Source organism: Camellia sinensis, unplaced genomic scaffold, assembly GCF_055761805.1.
Source record: "Camellia sinensis isolate YWXY unplaced genomic scaffold, ASM5576180v1 Unanchor1, whole genome shotgun sequence".
Lineage (NCBI taxonomy): Eukaryota > Viridiplantae > Streptophyta > Magnoliopsida > Ericales > Theaceae > Camellia > Camellia sinensis.
This window is the reverse complement of record NW_028128987.1, coordinates 26,915,110-26,932,253: the sequence shown is the minus strand read 5'-3', so window position 1 is coordinate 26,932,253 and position 17,144 is coordinate 26,915,110. Positions and strand designations below refer to the sequence as shown.

At 37.6% G+C, this 17,144-nt stretch overlaps 1 protein-coding gene across 9 annotated transcripts in view; it reads right to left on the bottom strand.

Moving 5' to 3' along the window:
• LOC114275129 (lysine--tRNA ligase, chloroplastic/mitochondrial) overlaps positions 1–16,662 on the bottom strand; it is a 49,750-nt gene extending 33,088 nt beyond the window's left edge. For all 9 annotated transcript variants that reach the window (XM_082910814.1, XM_082910812.1, XM_082910818.1 and 6 more), the window contains exons 1-4: positions 16,194–16,662; positions 14,959–15,177; positions 8,213–8,324; positions 1,650–1,758 (exon numbers count right to left, since the gene is read on the bottom strand). In XM_082910814.1, coding sequence (XP_082766940.1) covers positions 1,650–1,758; positions 8,213–8,324; positions 14,959–15,177; positions 16,194–16,487 — 734 coding nt within the window. In that variant the 5' untranslated portion in view covers positions 16,488–16,662. The remainder of the gene's footprint in view (positions 1–1,649; positions 1,759–8,212; positions 8,325–14,958; positions 15,178–16,193) is intronic.
• Between the last annotated feature and the right edge of the window lie 482 nt (positions 16,663–17,144).

Sequence of the window (17,144 nt, the reverse complement as noted above, 5' to 3'; positions counted from 1 at the left end):
TGGTCTTCTTTAGAGAAGCAGAACCAGAAACCCCAGAAGAGGAAACCTCAATGCTTGAATCTGTCAATAGATATCCTGATGGTGAAGTTGTTGCTTCAAAACAGGGGATAACTGCTCAACATCTTAATCCAACTGTTGAAAATCAGAGACAAACTCAAGAGGAAATGGCATTTGGATCTTGTATCCTGCAAGAGTCTAGCACAGTTGAGAACTCTGATGTTCGGGAAGCATCAAAAGTCGGTAAACTCACAGTTAGAATTGGAAAAGAGAAGGGTAGAAGGAAAAGGAAGAAAAAGTGTTCGGGAACAGGATTATTTGGAATCTTTGACGTTGCAAGCAGTCAAAGTGGTAATTCTGGTAATTCTACGCCTTCATCACCCTTGTCCCCAGTCACATCTTTTACACCTAAACGGTTGTGGCCAGAGTCTTATGAGGCAGGTCAATCAGTTGAGTCTAGTAATCAGTTTGGGCAAGTGGTTGATCAACCCTGTGGAGCCATCAACAGGAACTGGGAGCCGAAGTAAGGCTCGTCGACGAGATCGGAGGTTCGGGACGGCGGAGGGGAGGGGTTCGCGGCGGCGATGGACTCGACGAAGCCGTTCTTGCACTCGTGACAGACCACGTCGGATGGAGACCCGTTTGTCGCAGTGGTAGCACCAGTACTGTAACGGATCAGGATCCGAACCCGATTGGGTCTGTGATGATGGGGCTTCTTCGGCCATAGGGATTCGAGTACCGATACAGACGATGAAGACTCCGCACGAAGTGGTGAAGACTTGCGCAGAGAGAGAGAGGAAGCTTGTGTGTTGTGGGGTTGTTCTCCCTCCCCTGCACACCGAGAGAAAAAGAGAGAGGAGGAGTTGTATTAGTTGGAAGATGAGAGGGCCGGCGGGCGGCCAATGCGAGGCTGCCGCCCGCCGGGGAAGCGAAAATACGAGGTTCTTAACAAAGCTCTGATACCATGTAAGATAAATTGATGTATATTATTGATTGATGTATTACAAGATTGTTGTGTATATTACAAATGGTGAGTGGCTCATTATATAGGAGAGGGTGAGTGTAGTAGGTGAGGAGTAGGTGAGGAGTAGGTGGTGGTAGGTGATGGTAAATTGGTGGTAGGTGATGGTAAATTTTAACAGTATCAAAGCTTGATTGGGCCTGTGATTGGTATGCCGTTTGTCCGGCTACTGTATGTTGTGGTCCAGGAGGGTGTGTTGGAATGTGTCCCACATCACCTGGAGTTGCCTTATAAGGCTCCAGTTTCTCTCTCCTTAATACCTGAGTTTTAAGAAAAAGTGTGGGTTGGGCTTTTCAATTGACAACTTTGGTTCTAATCAATATTTTCTATTTTCATTAATGTTATCTTATGAAATAAGTGAAAAGAGATTACAAAAACTTGAAAGAAAAAAAGACAGAGAACTATTTATATATATAAATAAAACTCGGAAAAAATAAACTTCTGCAGGAAGGTTTTACACCCATGCAAATAAAAATTATTCTTTCGAGGACAATTATAAAAAACTATTTCAGATTCAAATGTCTTGTCTATGTTACCAAGTCCAGTGGATTCCTACATCAATATCATTGCAATGTCTCATCATGTTATACATGGATGTCTGACAATGAAAAAAGAGAAACTATGAACTCACCGTTGGCGGTAGCGCTTATCCACATCAGTTAGACCATGATACTTGTCTGGCAGTGGTAGTAGAGACTTTGAAAGAATTGAAAATGAATTCAAATTAACTGAAAGCTCCCCTGAAAAGCAAATTAAGGAATAAAATGGTCACCAAGGCTGTGTTAGGCTCATCAGGTCACATCCATTTAATTCAGGGGGGGGGGGGGGGGAAACAAAATAGGCCAGAGTTCGTCCACAGTCAAAACTCAAAAATTCTCCTTGTACAGAATTTTGCACTTATTCATGTTAAAGCATTTCAAGGAAAGGACTAATTAATGAAGCCCATAAACTAGGCATTGAGGTTTCTAACTTGCTTGTTTTGTGATTAGGAGATACTGCTATGGAAGCTATTTTTCTAATTCTGAGACTAATGAAAAATACAAGAAAAAGAACAAGTACCTTCATATGATTTTTACTGATTTAAAAAAATTAAAAATAAAAATTAGAAGAAAAAATAAAATAAAATACACACATATGCTAAGATTCCTAGGAAAAAAAAATGTGCAAAGTTTTGGAAAAGGAGTATCATTGTACCAGCTAGATATATTGATGTAATTAAAGACAAGTACGCTTGAGCCATGACTGGTGCCAAAATACTAAGGAGAGAAACAATTGAATTTCCAATAACAATAGGTTTTACATCAAGGATCAATTGTAAGTCCTTACCCTTTTGCATTAATTGTAGATGAACTAACTAGGGACATTCAGTGGATATTGTAAAATAAATTGATGTATATTATTGATTGATGTATTGTTATTATTCTGTCTATTACAAATGGTTCCTTATATAGATGTAGGTGTAGTGGATGGTGGTGGTAGGTGAGTGTAGTAGGTGAGTGTGTGGTAGGTGATGGTAAGTGTGTGGTAGGTGATGGTAAATTTTAACAGCCCCCCGCAAACTCAAGGAGGATAGGAACTAACCAACTTGAGTTTGGAGAGAGTTACAAAACAAGAAAATACATAAAAATAAAAGAGGATAGGAGACACTGTATGGTCGTGTCAGACCATTGGTGAAGACACTGGATGGTGGTGTCATAACGTTGTAGAGGACACTGTATGGGGGTGTCATAACGTTGTAGAGGACACTGTATGGTGGTGTCAGACCGATGTAGAAGACAGTGTATGGGGTCATGTCGGACCGTTGTAGCAGACAATGTTGTGACAGTTGTTGTGACAGTTTACAGAGTCTTGCTGGACCCTTGTAGAAACTAACCGGAATCAATGTCGGGACAGTTTATAGAGTCTTGTCGGACCCGTGTAGAAACTAACCGGAATCAATGTCGGGACAGTTTACAGAGTCTTGTCGGACCCTTGTAGAAACTAACCGGAATCAATGTCGGGACAGTTTACAGAGTCTTGTCGGACCCCTAAAAAGTCGCACCCTCAAAAGGTGTGCCCAATCTTTCAAAAAGGCGTGCCATCAAAAGGCGTGCCATCAAAAGACGTGCCATCAAAAGGCGCGCCCATATTGTCGGCGAGCGTCGAGCGGCGCATGATGCGCGTGTCTGCCGCTTCGTCATGTTCTATATAAATCAATGCGGAGGCTGAGGCAGAAAACCTGCTAAAATCTTCTGAAAAACTCTTCCTTGCCTGAGAGAGAAACTCTGTAATACGCTGTAACCAACCCGTCTCTGAAACACTCAGCAACATGGCCTCTTCTTCACGTCCAGCTACCCAAAACATGGCCTCCTCGTCCCGTGGTCTGCTCACGCTCTTTCCAGAACTGAACGAGCCCACAAGAGAAATAACTGGTGCGGTGGCACTGGAACCTCAACCAAGTGCCCCGGAGTTTGCTCCGTTGAACTTTCCTATGCGGTCTGTGGAGCAAAGAATGGCAGTGCAGTCGGATGTGGAGGCCAATCAGTATACTTTGAAGTCATGTGTGGAAACCATGACTGCGGTTACAAACTTGTCGAACCGGCTGCAGAGTAGGGCAAATGAGGTGCAGCAATTAAACTCCCAGCTGGCTCTGCTCCAACGCATGTATAAGGATGCGCGAGCAGAGATAAGTGTGCTAAAGACAGAAAACAAGGAGCTGAAGCGGAAGGCCACCGTGATGTTCCGATTTGGAGGTCCGCCATATGCTGCAGTGGAGGAGTATGGGGGAGTGAACGTACTCGGCAGCGTGGAAAACACGGAGGCAGCACCGTCAAGGGCCGCCCAGGACGGGGGCAAGAAGAAAAGACCGGCGGCAGAGTAGAGAAGAAAAAATCCCGCCTGTGGATGTGTTTTGTTGTATTTGTTTTTTTTTTTTGTTGTTTTTTTTTTTTTTTTTTTGTGTTGTTTTTTTTTTTTTTTTTTTTTTTGTGTAAAAAATGTGATCAGGGTTGATCCCTGAGATGAAGAAAAGATGGTTTGGTGTGCAGGTCGTCTTCTTCTGCTTCGGGTTTTTTTTTTTTTTTTTTTTTTAATAAAAAAAAATAAATAAATAAAATAAAGAAATAAATAAAATAAAATAAAAGAAAGAAAGTGGAGGGGAGTATTAAAAAAAAGATGAAAGGTGAGTGTATAGATGATAAGAAACATATATATATATATATATATATAGAGATTAAAAGAAAAGAAAAGAAAGGTGAGTGGGGTATTAAAAAAAAAAGATTAAAGGGGAGTGTCATGTAAAGTGATTAAAAAGAAGGTGTTTATCTGAGAAAGGTGTTGCAGCTCTGCGGCGATGTTGATTAAAAAAAAAAAGATAGTAGGTTGATTAAAAAATAGATTGTGGGGGTGGAAAGTGTGAATTGAAAGATGAAATAAAATAATAAAAAGAAAGTTGGGTGATAGGAGAGAGAAGAGAGGTTGGCCTGGCCTTGGACTTTCTGCAGTCTCCCGATTTCCTGAAAGAGAGTAACTGCAATCTTATACGGAGCACAGATTGTTGCTTGAGCTCTAAGTCGAGGTAGTCTGGGATGGTTTTGAGGCGGGTCAAGCCGTGGTCATCAGCAGTGATGGTGATGAGGGCGTTTATTGATGAACTGGAGAAAAATTTGCAGCTTTCGCCTGAGCATGTTGAGGCGTCTCGGATGACTCTGCATCGATTTGGGAACACTGCGTCGAGTTCGATCTGGTATGAATTGGGTTATACAGAGGCCAAAGGGAGGATGAGGATTCTGCCATCGGTGACAGCGGATGATCAGCCGACGGCGTTGGCGAAGGCGGCGGAGGCTTGTGGGTTTTGATGAAAGAGATGAGGGTTATCCATTGTAGGAGACTGAGAAGTGTCCATGTGAAATGGATTTTCACTGCTATTATCAGAGATCTGGTCATTCTTTTTCTTGACGAGTTCACTAATTCTGAGCTGGGCAAGGCTAGCTGCTGAGCGGGCAGCAGTTGCCGCACGTTCAGCTGATTCAGCAGCAGTCTGAGCTGCAGCCAACACATCCTGCAAATCTACATTGGCTTCACTTTTGGTCCTCGACAAGGGCATAGGTGGCTCACTCTGTCTCACAGGAAATGTTGCCGGAAATGTTGCAAAAGACTGTGATGGTGGAGATATGAATGGCAAAAACTGTTTATCTCCCATCGAACAAACTGGAATTTTGGCCGATTCAGTAGTATTAGGTACTGATTTCTCTTGCAACACCTCGTCATGCTCCAGGTTCAGTTCATGTAATAGACTTTCATTTACATCGAAATTTTTGGCTGATTGAAGATTGACTTCTGGGGAAGGAAGCATTTCTGGTGCTGAAGCAGTGTCATGCCCCAGGTTCAGTTCATGTAATAATTGACTGAGTGATGATCATGGTAGGGTGTTTCAGTGAGGTGCCGAGAGGGAGAGGGAGGTTTGAAGTGGTTGAGATCCGGCGGGCGGTCAAGGCAAGGTTGCCGCCCGCCGGAAGGCGAAGAACACCGAGATCTTTAACCTATAGCTCTGATACCATGTAAAATAAATTGATGTATATTATTGATTGATGTATTGTTATTATTCTGTCTATTACAAATGGTTCCTTATATAGATGTAGGTGTAGTGGATGGTGGTGGTAGGTGAGTGTAGTAGGTGAGTGTGTGGTAGGTGATGGTAAGTGTGTGGTAGGTGATGGTAAATTTTAACAGATATCTCATGCATATGTTATTTCTAAACAATAACTTAGTTGATGAAACAAAAGAAAAGGTAAACTTTAAGCTTAAATTGTGGAGAATATTTTACAATCTAGTGAATTTAGGCTAAGTAATACAAACTAAAAACAACAACGCCCAATTAAAACACATTAATGTATGTTTGGGAGGAGAAAGATTGGGTGCACACCTAACCTTTGGCATAGTGCACAAAGTGGTTGTCCCGTGACTTGAACCCATAACCTCAAGGTTATTAGGCCAAGGTTTTTACCATTGAACCGATGGACAACCTACAGAAACTATTCAGGACATTTTAAAGAAGGTGGAGGTTTTTACAGAATTGCACCATACTAAGACAAATTACATAAGTGTGTAACTTTGGCAAAAATATAAATAGGGATGAAAATGGAGTAAAAAAATTATGGGCATGAGCTAACTAAGAGTAACCATTTTCAATATCTTGGTCAGTTATTCATAAAAATTGAGAGATTGAAGACGTAGCGTGGGAAGTGCGATATTCTGGACAATTTGGTTGCAAAGAAATGCAAGGATTTTTTAAGATAAATTTAGAAATTTGGATTCTATGAGGGTTAAAGTTTGTAGTTTGGCATCTTTTTGGGTTTTGGTGGCCCCTCCATTTAGAGGGATTCCACTATTTTTTATTTCTAGAGATTGGAAGATGGCATGCGACACAGTCTTTTGTATCTGTTTGTTTTGGTGGACTTTTATTTGCTTCTTTGTGTAATCAAGGAGGACTCCTCATCGTCCCTTGCACTTCTCTTTTTCTTTTTAATAAAACTTCTTTCATTGCTGATCCAAAAATAATAATTTAAGGAGATGCACCAAATGGTTTTGTAATCGTAGAATTCTTATTTAAGTTGGATGGAAAAAAATTAATAGGACTGCTATAAGACTTGTTAAGATATATGGTAATATTGGGTAGTTAAGGAAAAAAAAAACATGTTCAAAAAATGAGTGCTAGTGAAATGAGAATGCTGAAATGGATGAGCCAAGTTACAAGAGAAGATAAAATAAGAAATAAATCAATTAGGAAGTTATAAGTGCTTCCAATTAAAGATAAGATGAGGGAATGCCATTTGAGATGCTATTTTTGTGCATTGCAGACTAACCAATGTGCCTGTAAGGATGAGTGATTTGATCCATAAAGAGGGTAGTAAAAGAAATAAAGAATGGCCTAGGAGACTTGGTTTGAGTTGAAAAGAAAATATGTGACTATCTTAAATTTAACTAAGAATATTAGCAATTAGAACCAATTGGAGGAAATGGATCCATGTAGCCACCCCAACTAATTGAGTCAAACGCTGCATGTGTTTCTTTTCCATTGAAATAACCAAAACATTTTTGTTTTTGTGGGAAACTAACATGAAAGGAAATTGAAAAAACAAAATTCCAATGTTTCCCCATAGATTCACCGAAACGCACTCAAAAAATATTGAAAGAATGGTAGTTTGACCGAGCACAAAATTTCAAGAAACATGACAAGAAAATGTTCCATCATTGGACAACGCACACAGCAGTTAATGAGATAAGATTATTTTAGCATAAGTCTTCTTGAGCAAGACAGGGTTAGCAAGGAGGATGAGTTCCTAAGTTACAAAAGAAAGCTACACCTTGCAACCTAATTGTTCCACAAGGTACAAATACATGATCCACCTTCCCATTCTAAGTAGTTGAATAGAATTTATACTATGCATGAAGTGCAGTCTGAAAAATTCAGAGTAAGACATGATTCCTGGAGAGTTGTTTCCAGTACAGTTCATTTCCTAGGATCTGTAAGTTTTTCAAAGAAGACAGTCAAAAAGGTCACATTGCTTCCTCTCTTTTGGTCTTCCTTGGGTGCGCATTGTTCAACTACTCCCCTCCTACATTTATCCCCCTCCGTTTAAGTTCATTCATTTACCTAACAAAAATAAAATAAAATCATGTGTCAAGTGAGTAACTCCTAACTAGTGGTCTGCCTATTGTCAAGTTATTTGGTTTTCATTGGAGGATCTAAGAATTGGCACCAGGAAGATCAATGATTCTAGCCATAAGCATGGAACTCTATCCAAACCTCATGTGTTTTGAGAGATTCCGAATGAAGAAGGTTGGAACTTTTGGCAGTCAGAATTAAAAGAAAACCATTTCATTTTGTGTCCTCAATTACCTAACAGATGATGCAAAAAACTACACACATGCTTTAAGCTGCCAAAAGTATACTTCTTTCTTTGCACAATAAGCTACTGAAAAGAAGTAAACAATAACAAAGTGACAAAATATCTATCTTCCAGATTTCTCCCAATTTATAGGTTAAGGAAAGCTCTCCTTCGAGAACAGGCTATTTTGGTAACTTTTTGTTTTTTTACAAAAAAATGTGCAAAAAAGTAGAGAGAGTGATGTGACAACTTATAGTGGCTTTTTGACTTTTTGGCTAAGACTGAAAATTGCAACTAATATAAACTTGGACAGTTGAAAAGTTACCCTTCTCTGTACGCTTTATTGATCCACTTGCACCAAGTATATCACCAACATCAACAAGTGTCTTTAACTGTTCAAATTGATCGTGTTCAAGCCTTTCCTTCTCACAATAAAGCTTAAACCAAAAATTGATAATTTTAGTGCAATGCTATAGGAGAATTCCACATAAAAAAACACACTCAAGAAAAGCAAAAAACAAAAACAAACCCAAGAAGAAATCAATATATAGATGAATTAGGTCATGGCTGAGGTAATTGTCCTAAATTTAAATGACAATAACCAAATAAGTAAACTTATTTCTTATCCCCTCACAGTCCAAGTCAAATGAGCAAGCTTTTATACGAAGTAATCTGTTAGCCTGTCTATAGATGATCCCTGTTCATTGCTTCATCCTAAGCAATAAATTCCATATATCTCAATCATTCATTGGGCAATTAAAAACATTAGAGTAAGTTGAATAAAATTATTAAAGTTTACATATATGTATATACATATAAATATATATTATGCGACCAATATCATAATGCATCTAGTAAAGAGCTTTGACCACTAAACCCATTTCAAGTCACAATTAGAATTCTTAAAGAAGACTAAGGTAGTGTTTGATAACCCAATTCAGCACTTAGAACTTAATCTTCTAAATTAGAATCAATTAAACATGTTCGATAATCATAATTAGTATCACTTAAAAAATTAAGTGACTCTTAAAATGAAAGCTAAAAGGTAAGAAAAGTTTAAGAAATAGGATTCTTACTTAGGCCAAGTTTGGCATCTTCCAAAAAATCTAAAAAGTCAAAAAGTCACTATCCTATTTAAGTCACATCATCTCATTTAAGTCACATTACCTCTCTAACACATCACTTCAAACCCAACCCAAATTCAACCCATATTTCATAAAAAGTCAAAAAGTACACTTATTTAGTCTTCCCAAACTTGGCCTTAATGTCGACTGATTTATAACTACTTATGCATAAGTATCAACATGTATCGTTTTGATCTCACCACCTCAACCATCACCACTACTACTACACCCCCATAACCGCCGCCGCCGCTATTGCTATGGTTATGACCATCGCCGCTACTAACACCATTGCCACCACAAGCACCACCATCATTTCATTACCACCACACCAGCATCATGATCGTTGCTACCGCTACCACAACCATGACTATCACAACCCTCTACCTCCACCACCATTGCCAACCATCTTTCCACCACCACGATCACCACTTCTACTACACCATCCCTCCCTCTCTACCTCCACTACACCACCGCTTCACCATCACCAAAACCACTATCCCTCCTCCACACCGTTGGCACCATAGCCACCACTGTCACCGCCACAGCGACCACCTCACCACCACAATATAAAAATTGGAACAAAAAATTTGAAAATAACAAATTTCAAATTTCATCTTGTGAGTATAAAATAACTTATTTTAGTTCAGCACTTAAAACAATTATCAAACAATTTTTTAGCTTAAAAAATTCATAATTCAATTTTTAAAACTTATTTTTCAACTTTTAGTTTTATCAAACACCGCCTAAATTACTGAACAGTCCTATTTCATGAACTTATCTGAGGTTAAGTGGTTGTTTGGCAACAGCTTTTTAGCCACATTTCTTACCAAACATTTTTTACTTTAGTAAACCTTTTTTAAATTTTGTCAGAAAATTTACTTTTTAGATCCTTCTCAACTAAAAGGCCTTAAAAAAAAAAGTTTAAATAGATCAAATTTGAAAAAAAGTTCACAAAAGACACAAAGAAAAGTCAAAATTAAGTAGGTGTTTGGGTAAACCTAAAAAAGGCAAAAAGTTATTAAAAAGACCAAAAAGTTATCATTATTCACCAAAAAAGTGCCCAAAAAAAAAATACCAGCCAAAATTGTACCCTCCGGTGATGGTACAAGCTAATGTGTGGGCCGGTGGGGTACTTTGCATATATCTTATGAAAAAATTAGATATATATATTCATCGAATTGGAGGGTACTGTAGGGCCTATGGGCGCCATCACGGATCTTGTTTTGATAATCCGAACAGTTCAATGTATAAAACTCGTTAAGTATCATATGCCTGTAAAAAATCACGTTGATCGAATATCGATAGCTATGTGATCAAATCAGATTTTTGTCAGCCGTTTATTTTTCACCATCCATTTTTTTCCATACAAAACTGATTTGATCAAATAGCTATCGATATCCGATTAACGTGATTTTTTACAAACACATAGTACTCGACGAGTTTTACACATTGATCGGTTCAAATTATCGAAACAAGACCCGTGGTGGGCCCCCACGGGCCCAACAGTGACTGGAGGGAAGCCTCATCCTATATATATATCTTCGCAAGGCACCATCTCATTTAAAAGCAATTCGTACGATTCCTTCAGTGTCACTCTCAGTACGCATAGACCATAGGGGTAATACGGTAATTTTGCTATTTTATACAATATTTTATACACAATTTTTTGTAAAAAGTCAAAAGGTTATTCCAAACAATCATCTTTTTTTCCTCTACTTTTTTATCTAAAAAGTCAAAAAGTGCACTTATATAGTTCATCCCAAACAACCCCCAACTTTCTTTTGTCTTTTGTGTGTTTTGTGAACTTTTCTCAAATTTGGCCGATTTTTTAAAATTAGTAAGGTCGTCTAATCTAATAGGACCTAAAAAATAAAAATAATTTAAATTTTTATAAACAAAATTGCCCAAAAAATATTTGCCAAACCTCTACTAAGTCCCACCATAAGTTTTTAACACTTAAAAATAGGATTAGATGACCAAACTAAGAGGGATTTTTGGGAGCAAATGAATGAGATCTTATAGGAGATACCAGTAGGAGAGAACTTAGTTATAGGTGGAGATTTTAATGACCATGTAGGCATAGATAAACTAGGCTATGAAAGGGTGCATGGTGGATACGGTTTTGGCGATAGAAATGAGGCTGGAGAGAGTATCTTAGATTTTGCGTAGACTTCTGACTTGGTGGTAGGGCTGCAAACGAACCGAGTCGAGCCGAGCTTTGATGAGCTCGAGCTCGGCTCGTTTACTTATCGAGCTCGTTTATTGAGCTCGAGCTCGGCTCGATAAGGAACTGGGCTCGAGCTCTGCTTGGCTCGTTAATTTTAATGAAACTCTGAGCTCGGCTCGGCTCGGCTCGATAATGTTTTTTTAATATTATTCATATTATTTAAATATAAATATTTAAATAAAAAATATTATTTATATATTTTTAATATATAAATAATATATTTATTATATAATTTAAATAAAGATAAACGAGCCGAGCTTAACAAGCCGAACCTATGCAAACTCGAGCTCGGCTCATTTACTAAACGAGCCTAATATTCGAGCTCGAGCTCGGCTCGTTTATTAAACGAGCCGAGCCCTTAACGAGCCAAGTCGAGCTTGTTCATGAACAGCTCGGTTCATTTGAAGCCCTACTTGGTGGTGGCCAATACTATGTATAAGAAGAGAGGAGCATTTGATAACCTTTAAAAACCGGTCAATTAAGAGCCAAATAGATTACTTTTTAGTGAGAAAAGTGGACCGCTTAAAATGCAGTAATTGTAAGGTGATTCCTGGAGAGAGCCTGGCCTCTCAACTTAGGATTTTAGTACTAGATTTATATTTTAAAGGACAATATCAAGCTAGGAAGGATGGTAGGTGTCGTACGACGAGATGGTGGGACCTAAAAGGGGATAAACTATAATTATTTAAGAATAAAATGGATAAGGAAGGTACTTGAGATTTGGAAGATGATGTTAACACTATGTGAAACTAGATGGCCAATTGTATGAGGAGAATATCAAGGGAAGTGCTTGAGAGTAGAAAGGAACAGGACCCAGCTCTACGGAAACTTGGTGGTGGAGGGAAGAGATTCAAGCAGTAGTTAAGGCAAAAAAAAGAGTGCTTTAAAAGTGACAGAAGGATAGAAGTGGGAAAACCCTTAAGAGCTATAGATTGGCTAATAAGGAGGTCAAGAAAGTAGTGAGAGAGATTAAGTTGAAAGCATATGATGACCTATACACTAGACTAGATAGTAAGGAGGAAGAAAAGAGAGTATACAAACTTGCTAAGATACGGGAGAGGAACACAAGAGATTTTAATCAGGTTAAGTTCATAAAGAGTGAGGATTTTAAGGTGTTGGTAAAGGATGAAGAGATTAAGGAGAGATGGAAGAACTATTTTGAGAAACTATTAAATGAGGAACATGGAAGAACGTCAATAAGGGAAAAAATAGCCAGTAATACGAAATAAACCCAGACTATAGGTTCTATCGAAGGATTATGAACTTTGAAGTGGAGATTGCACTTAAGAAGATGAAATCAAATAAGGCTTTATGACCCAATGATATCCCTATTGCAGTTTGGAAGTGTTTGGATAAAAAAGGGATTACTTGGTTGACTAAGTTGTTTAGCAAAATTTTGTTGACTAAGAACATACCAGATGAGTGGAGGAAGAGTATTTTAGCGCCAATCTATAAGAATAAAGGAGATGTCTAGAATTGCAACAACTATAGAAAAATCAAACTAATGTGTCATATAATGAAAATGTGGAGAGGGTGATGAAACGCCGATTGCGAGACGTAACAGAAGTGTCAGAGAATCAATTTGGATTTATGCCTAGCAGGTCAACAATGGAAACGATCTATCTTTTGAGGAGAGTAATAGAAAAGTATTGAGAAAAGAAAAGAGATATTCATATGGTGTTTATCAACCTTGAGAAAACATATAATAGATTGCCTCGGGATATAATATGGTGGGTGTTAGAGAAGAAATGAGTGACAAAATATTACATTAATGTGATTAGGGACATGTATGAAGGGGTGGTAACCACTATTAGATCGCCTGCTGAAGAGACAAATGAATTTTCTATTACTGTAGGGTTACACCAAGGATCTACCTTAAGTCCTTATCTCTTTGCTTGAGTTATGGATGAGTTGACGAGAAATATTTAGGATGACGTGCCATGGCGTATGCTTTTTGCAAATGATATCGTGTTAGTTGATGAGACTAAAGAAGGAGTTAACACAAAGTTGGAGATTTGGAAAAAAGCACTTGAATCTAAAGGATTTCGAATAAGCATAACTAAAACAGAGTACATGGAGTGTAAATTTAGTAATAGTAATAATGAAAGCAAAGGAGAATTGAAGCTTGAGAACTAAGAACTACCTAAAAATGAACATTTTCGTTATTTAGGGTATATTACCACAACGGCGGGGGAGATTGATGCGGATGTGGCTCATAGGCTTAAGGCAGGATTGCTTAAGTGGAGAAGTGCATCTAGGGTACTGTGCGATAAACGAATACCCACTGGACTAAAAGGAATGTTCCATAGAAGGGCTATTAGACTAGCAATGTTGTATGGGACGGAGCATTGGACAACCAAGAAACAATATATAGATAAGATGAGTGTTTCTGAGGATGCTAAGATGGATGTACGGTAAAACTAGACAAGACAGAATTAGAAATGAGTGTATTCGAGAATAGGTAGAAGTAGTACCGATAGAAGATAAGTTGAGAGAGAATCGATTGAGATGGTTTGGTTGTATTCAACGAAGACTAACAGAGGGAGTAGTGAAGAGATGCGATACAATGACGGTAGATAGAAGTGTTAGGGGATCGGGTAGGCCTTGATTAATGTTGGCTAGCATTGTAAATAGACATATGGCTCTGCTTAATTTGACTATAGCTTTTGATAGAGCCGCGTGGAAAAGGAGGATTCATATAGCCGACCCCATTTGATGGGACTTAAATCTTGGTTTGGTTTGGTTTGGTTTGGTAAAAGTCCCATTTTAAATTGCTATCATAACCTAAGTATACCCTTAATAACATAAGATGCACGTCTAAAAAGTTATCTACCAAAGGAATTGCACACCTATGGCATTAATGTGACAGTCTTTTAAACTTTAAAATATTGTAGTTTTCATTTTACAGATTCATTTTCAAAATATTATATTTTTTTAACCTTCTTGTCGAGATATATCAAAAAGATCCATATTGAATATAAACTTATGTAAAAATAAAAGAGTAATTTTTTTGTGAGCCTCTTGTAAGGACCATTATTAGAAGTATAGTCCTTGATCTTTATTGTATAATTAATAATTGTGTCTCATGTTCTATTGTGTATACAAAGGGGAATTGGCTTGAAAGGTACTGTAAGAGCTCTTATTGTGGTTATCACTCATCATACTTCTCAATATTGTTCAAAAGATTTACACAGCCATGTTTTTCATGAACCTTTTCCAAATTTGAACCAATTTTTTAAAAAAAATTGGATCGTTTACTCTAACAGAACCTAAGAAGTAAAAAAATATTGGACACAAATTACAATTAAAAAAAAAAGTTCAAAAGATCAAAACAAATAAATAAAATTTAAATAAACAAATAAGTAGCTACAAAAGTATTTGCCAAACCTCCACTAAGTCTCACCATAAATTTTTAAACACTTAAAGTACCATTTTAAAAACTGATTAAATTCCTCAATTTTCTTGTGAAAAAAAAAAACACAGTAAATATATATAAACAAGATGGCAAGAGGGGTTTCCGATTGTGAGGGTGCCAAAGGAGTGATGGGAAGTACAATATTAGTGTGAAGGGTAATTTCAGGATATAGAAACAAATGGGACTGGATGAGTTAAGATATCTTTGATAGGAAAAGCTCAAATAAGTCCATAAAAAGGGCCTGAGGCCAAATCTCTCAATAAAAAATAATAAAATCAGAACCAAATCACATGCACTAAACAAACCTGTATAGTCCCTGAATCATCCCTTAAAGTCAAAAAAGCAAGCTTTCCAAAAGCCCTACGAGCCACAATCCTTCCTGCAACAGATACGAAATCACTCTCACAATTTGATTCTTCACCACTGCTCAGATGCCTATATATATCTTGCAGTTGATTAGTAGTATGAGTCCTTTCCCACTTATAAGCGTAGGGCTCAAAGCCCCTGATCCTCAATTCTTCAACCTGCAAAACAAATGCGTTACTTTTCTATGATGCCATTGCAACTCAAACAATCAATAACCCTAATGGTTATTTTGGGGATAGTAATCCTAAGCTACTTTTTCTGACCCTTTTGCAGTTACAACTAAGACAAATCATGATATTGTGAATATTTTGTACATTTCCTTTAAAAAAAAACTGCAGAAAAATTCTCAATGAAATTGAAGCTATGAGTGTGAATTCAAACAAGTACCTAAGAATTCACAGTATCTAGACTGTAATCGGAATAATTGGTCTATAATTGTGATAACACACTTTGTCGAATTGAGTGAGATTGGTAGCTGCCTGATGTAATCCAAATATTCAAAAAATGAAAATGTTACTACTAGTGTGATGCACTGATTCAACCTTCTAAAGCTGTGTTTGGGTCATGGATTTTGGAAGGGATTTGAATAGAGAAAGAGAAAAAAATGTATGAAATGTAGTTATATTTCATTCACATTTCACCATCTTTTTCATTTTCTTTTCCAAATCCGTACCGGAACCAGTGAACCAAACACAGCATAAATGACGCTGCTTTTTTAACTTGTTTGCAAAACACTGGTGGAAGGTAGCATCATTTTCAAAATAATACACAAAACTTGCGTAAAGGCAGACGGGTAGGTGCACTGAAATGCCAACACATTGAGAAAAGCTCACTCTTCTGATTCTGATTAAACAGCAGAGGGAAGGGTTTTTCATTTCTTTAATCTTGATTTTCTAACTTGATAATAAAAAGATTGCGCACTTTTCATGATTGCGGCCTCTTCTCCCAGTGTTGAATTTCTTAAAACACTGTTGTAAGTATAGTACCGTGTTACTAAAATTTCAAAAACTGATAACCTAAATTGACAATTGCATTGCATTGCATTGCTACATATCTCAAAATCCAATACACAATTATTATTATTATTGTTGTAGTAGTTGTTTAGTTAGAGAGAGAGAGAGAGAGAGAGAGAATTGAATTGAATTGCGACAATATTATTAGTTATTTTTACTACCTTCTTGAGACGGATAGCGCGAACGGCGTCTCTGTCGGATGTGGAAGACGACGGCGATGAAGTGGAGGACCTCCGGTTGCGGCCGCCGACTCTGGTGGTGGCCGTGGTGGAGGAGGAAGAGGAGGATGAAGAGGTGCAGCAGCGAACGATGAACCTGGATGAGGAGGAGGAGGAGGAGGAGGAGGAGAAGGAATAGGATGTTCTTCTAATGGTGGTGGAAGAAGAAGCAGAGGCCAAGTTGATGAGGTGCTTCCATGGCTGAGATGAAACGCTCAGTACCTTCAACGCCTCCATCTTTCCCTCTATCCACCCTTGAGCCACCCAACTCTCATCAAATCCTTTGCCAAAATTACCAACAAAATAAAAAGGTTAACTTACACTCATCTCCCTTGAAGTTTGTTAAAATTACAGACACCTCCCCCTGAGTTTTCTGAAATTACACTGGCTTTTTGAGATAATCCTATTTCCACGCCGTCCGCGCACATCTCTTCTCAAAACAAACACTTATGATTTTCAATTGAGTAATACTATTAACACCCAATTTATTATTTTTGACATCTTATTTTTTTTAAATCTCACTTATAAATTTTAAAACTCTTAAAATTTCTTTTATCCTCTAAAATAATATCAAAAATATACTTGTCAAAAAACCACACCTACTAAAATACACACCCTCACACCCTTAAAAATTCATATTTTCAGAACAAAAAATGTCGAACATATAAATAATGTTTGGTTATTTGTTCTCGAACAAATAAGTAATGTTTGGACCTGTGTTCTCCGAATTTTATTCATATGTTCGAGAGTTCAGTACTAAAAAAAAAATATGAGTTTTCACCATTTTTGCCATATTTTTCAAGAAACTTACCTTTACAACGTCAACCTCTATCGAGCTGAGAACACCATCAAAGTTCTGAATCTCTTCTAAACTTACATTGTTGTATTCATCTC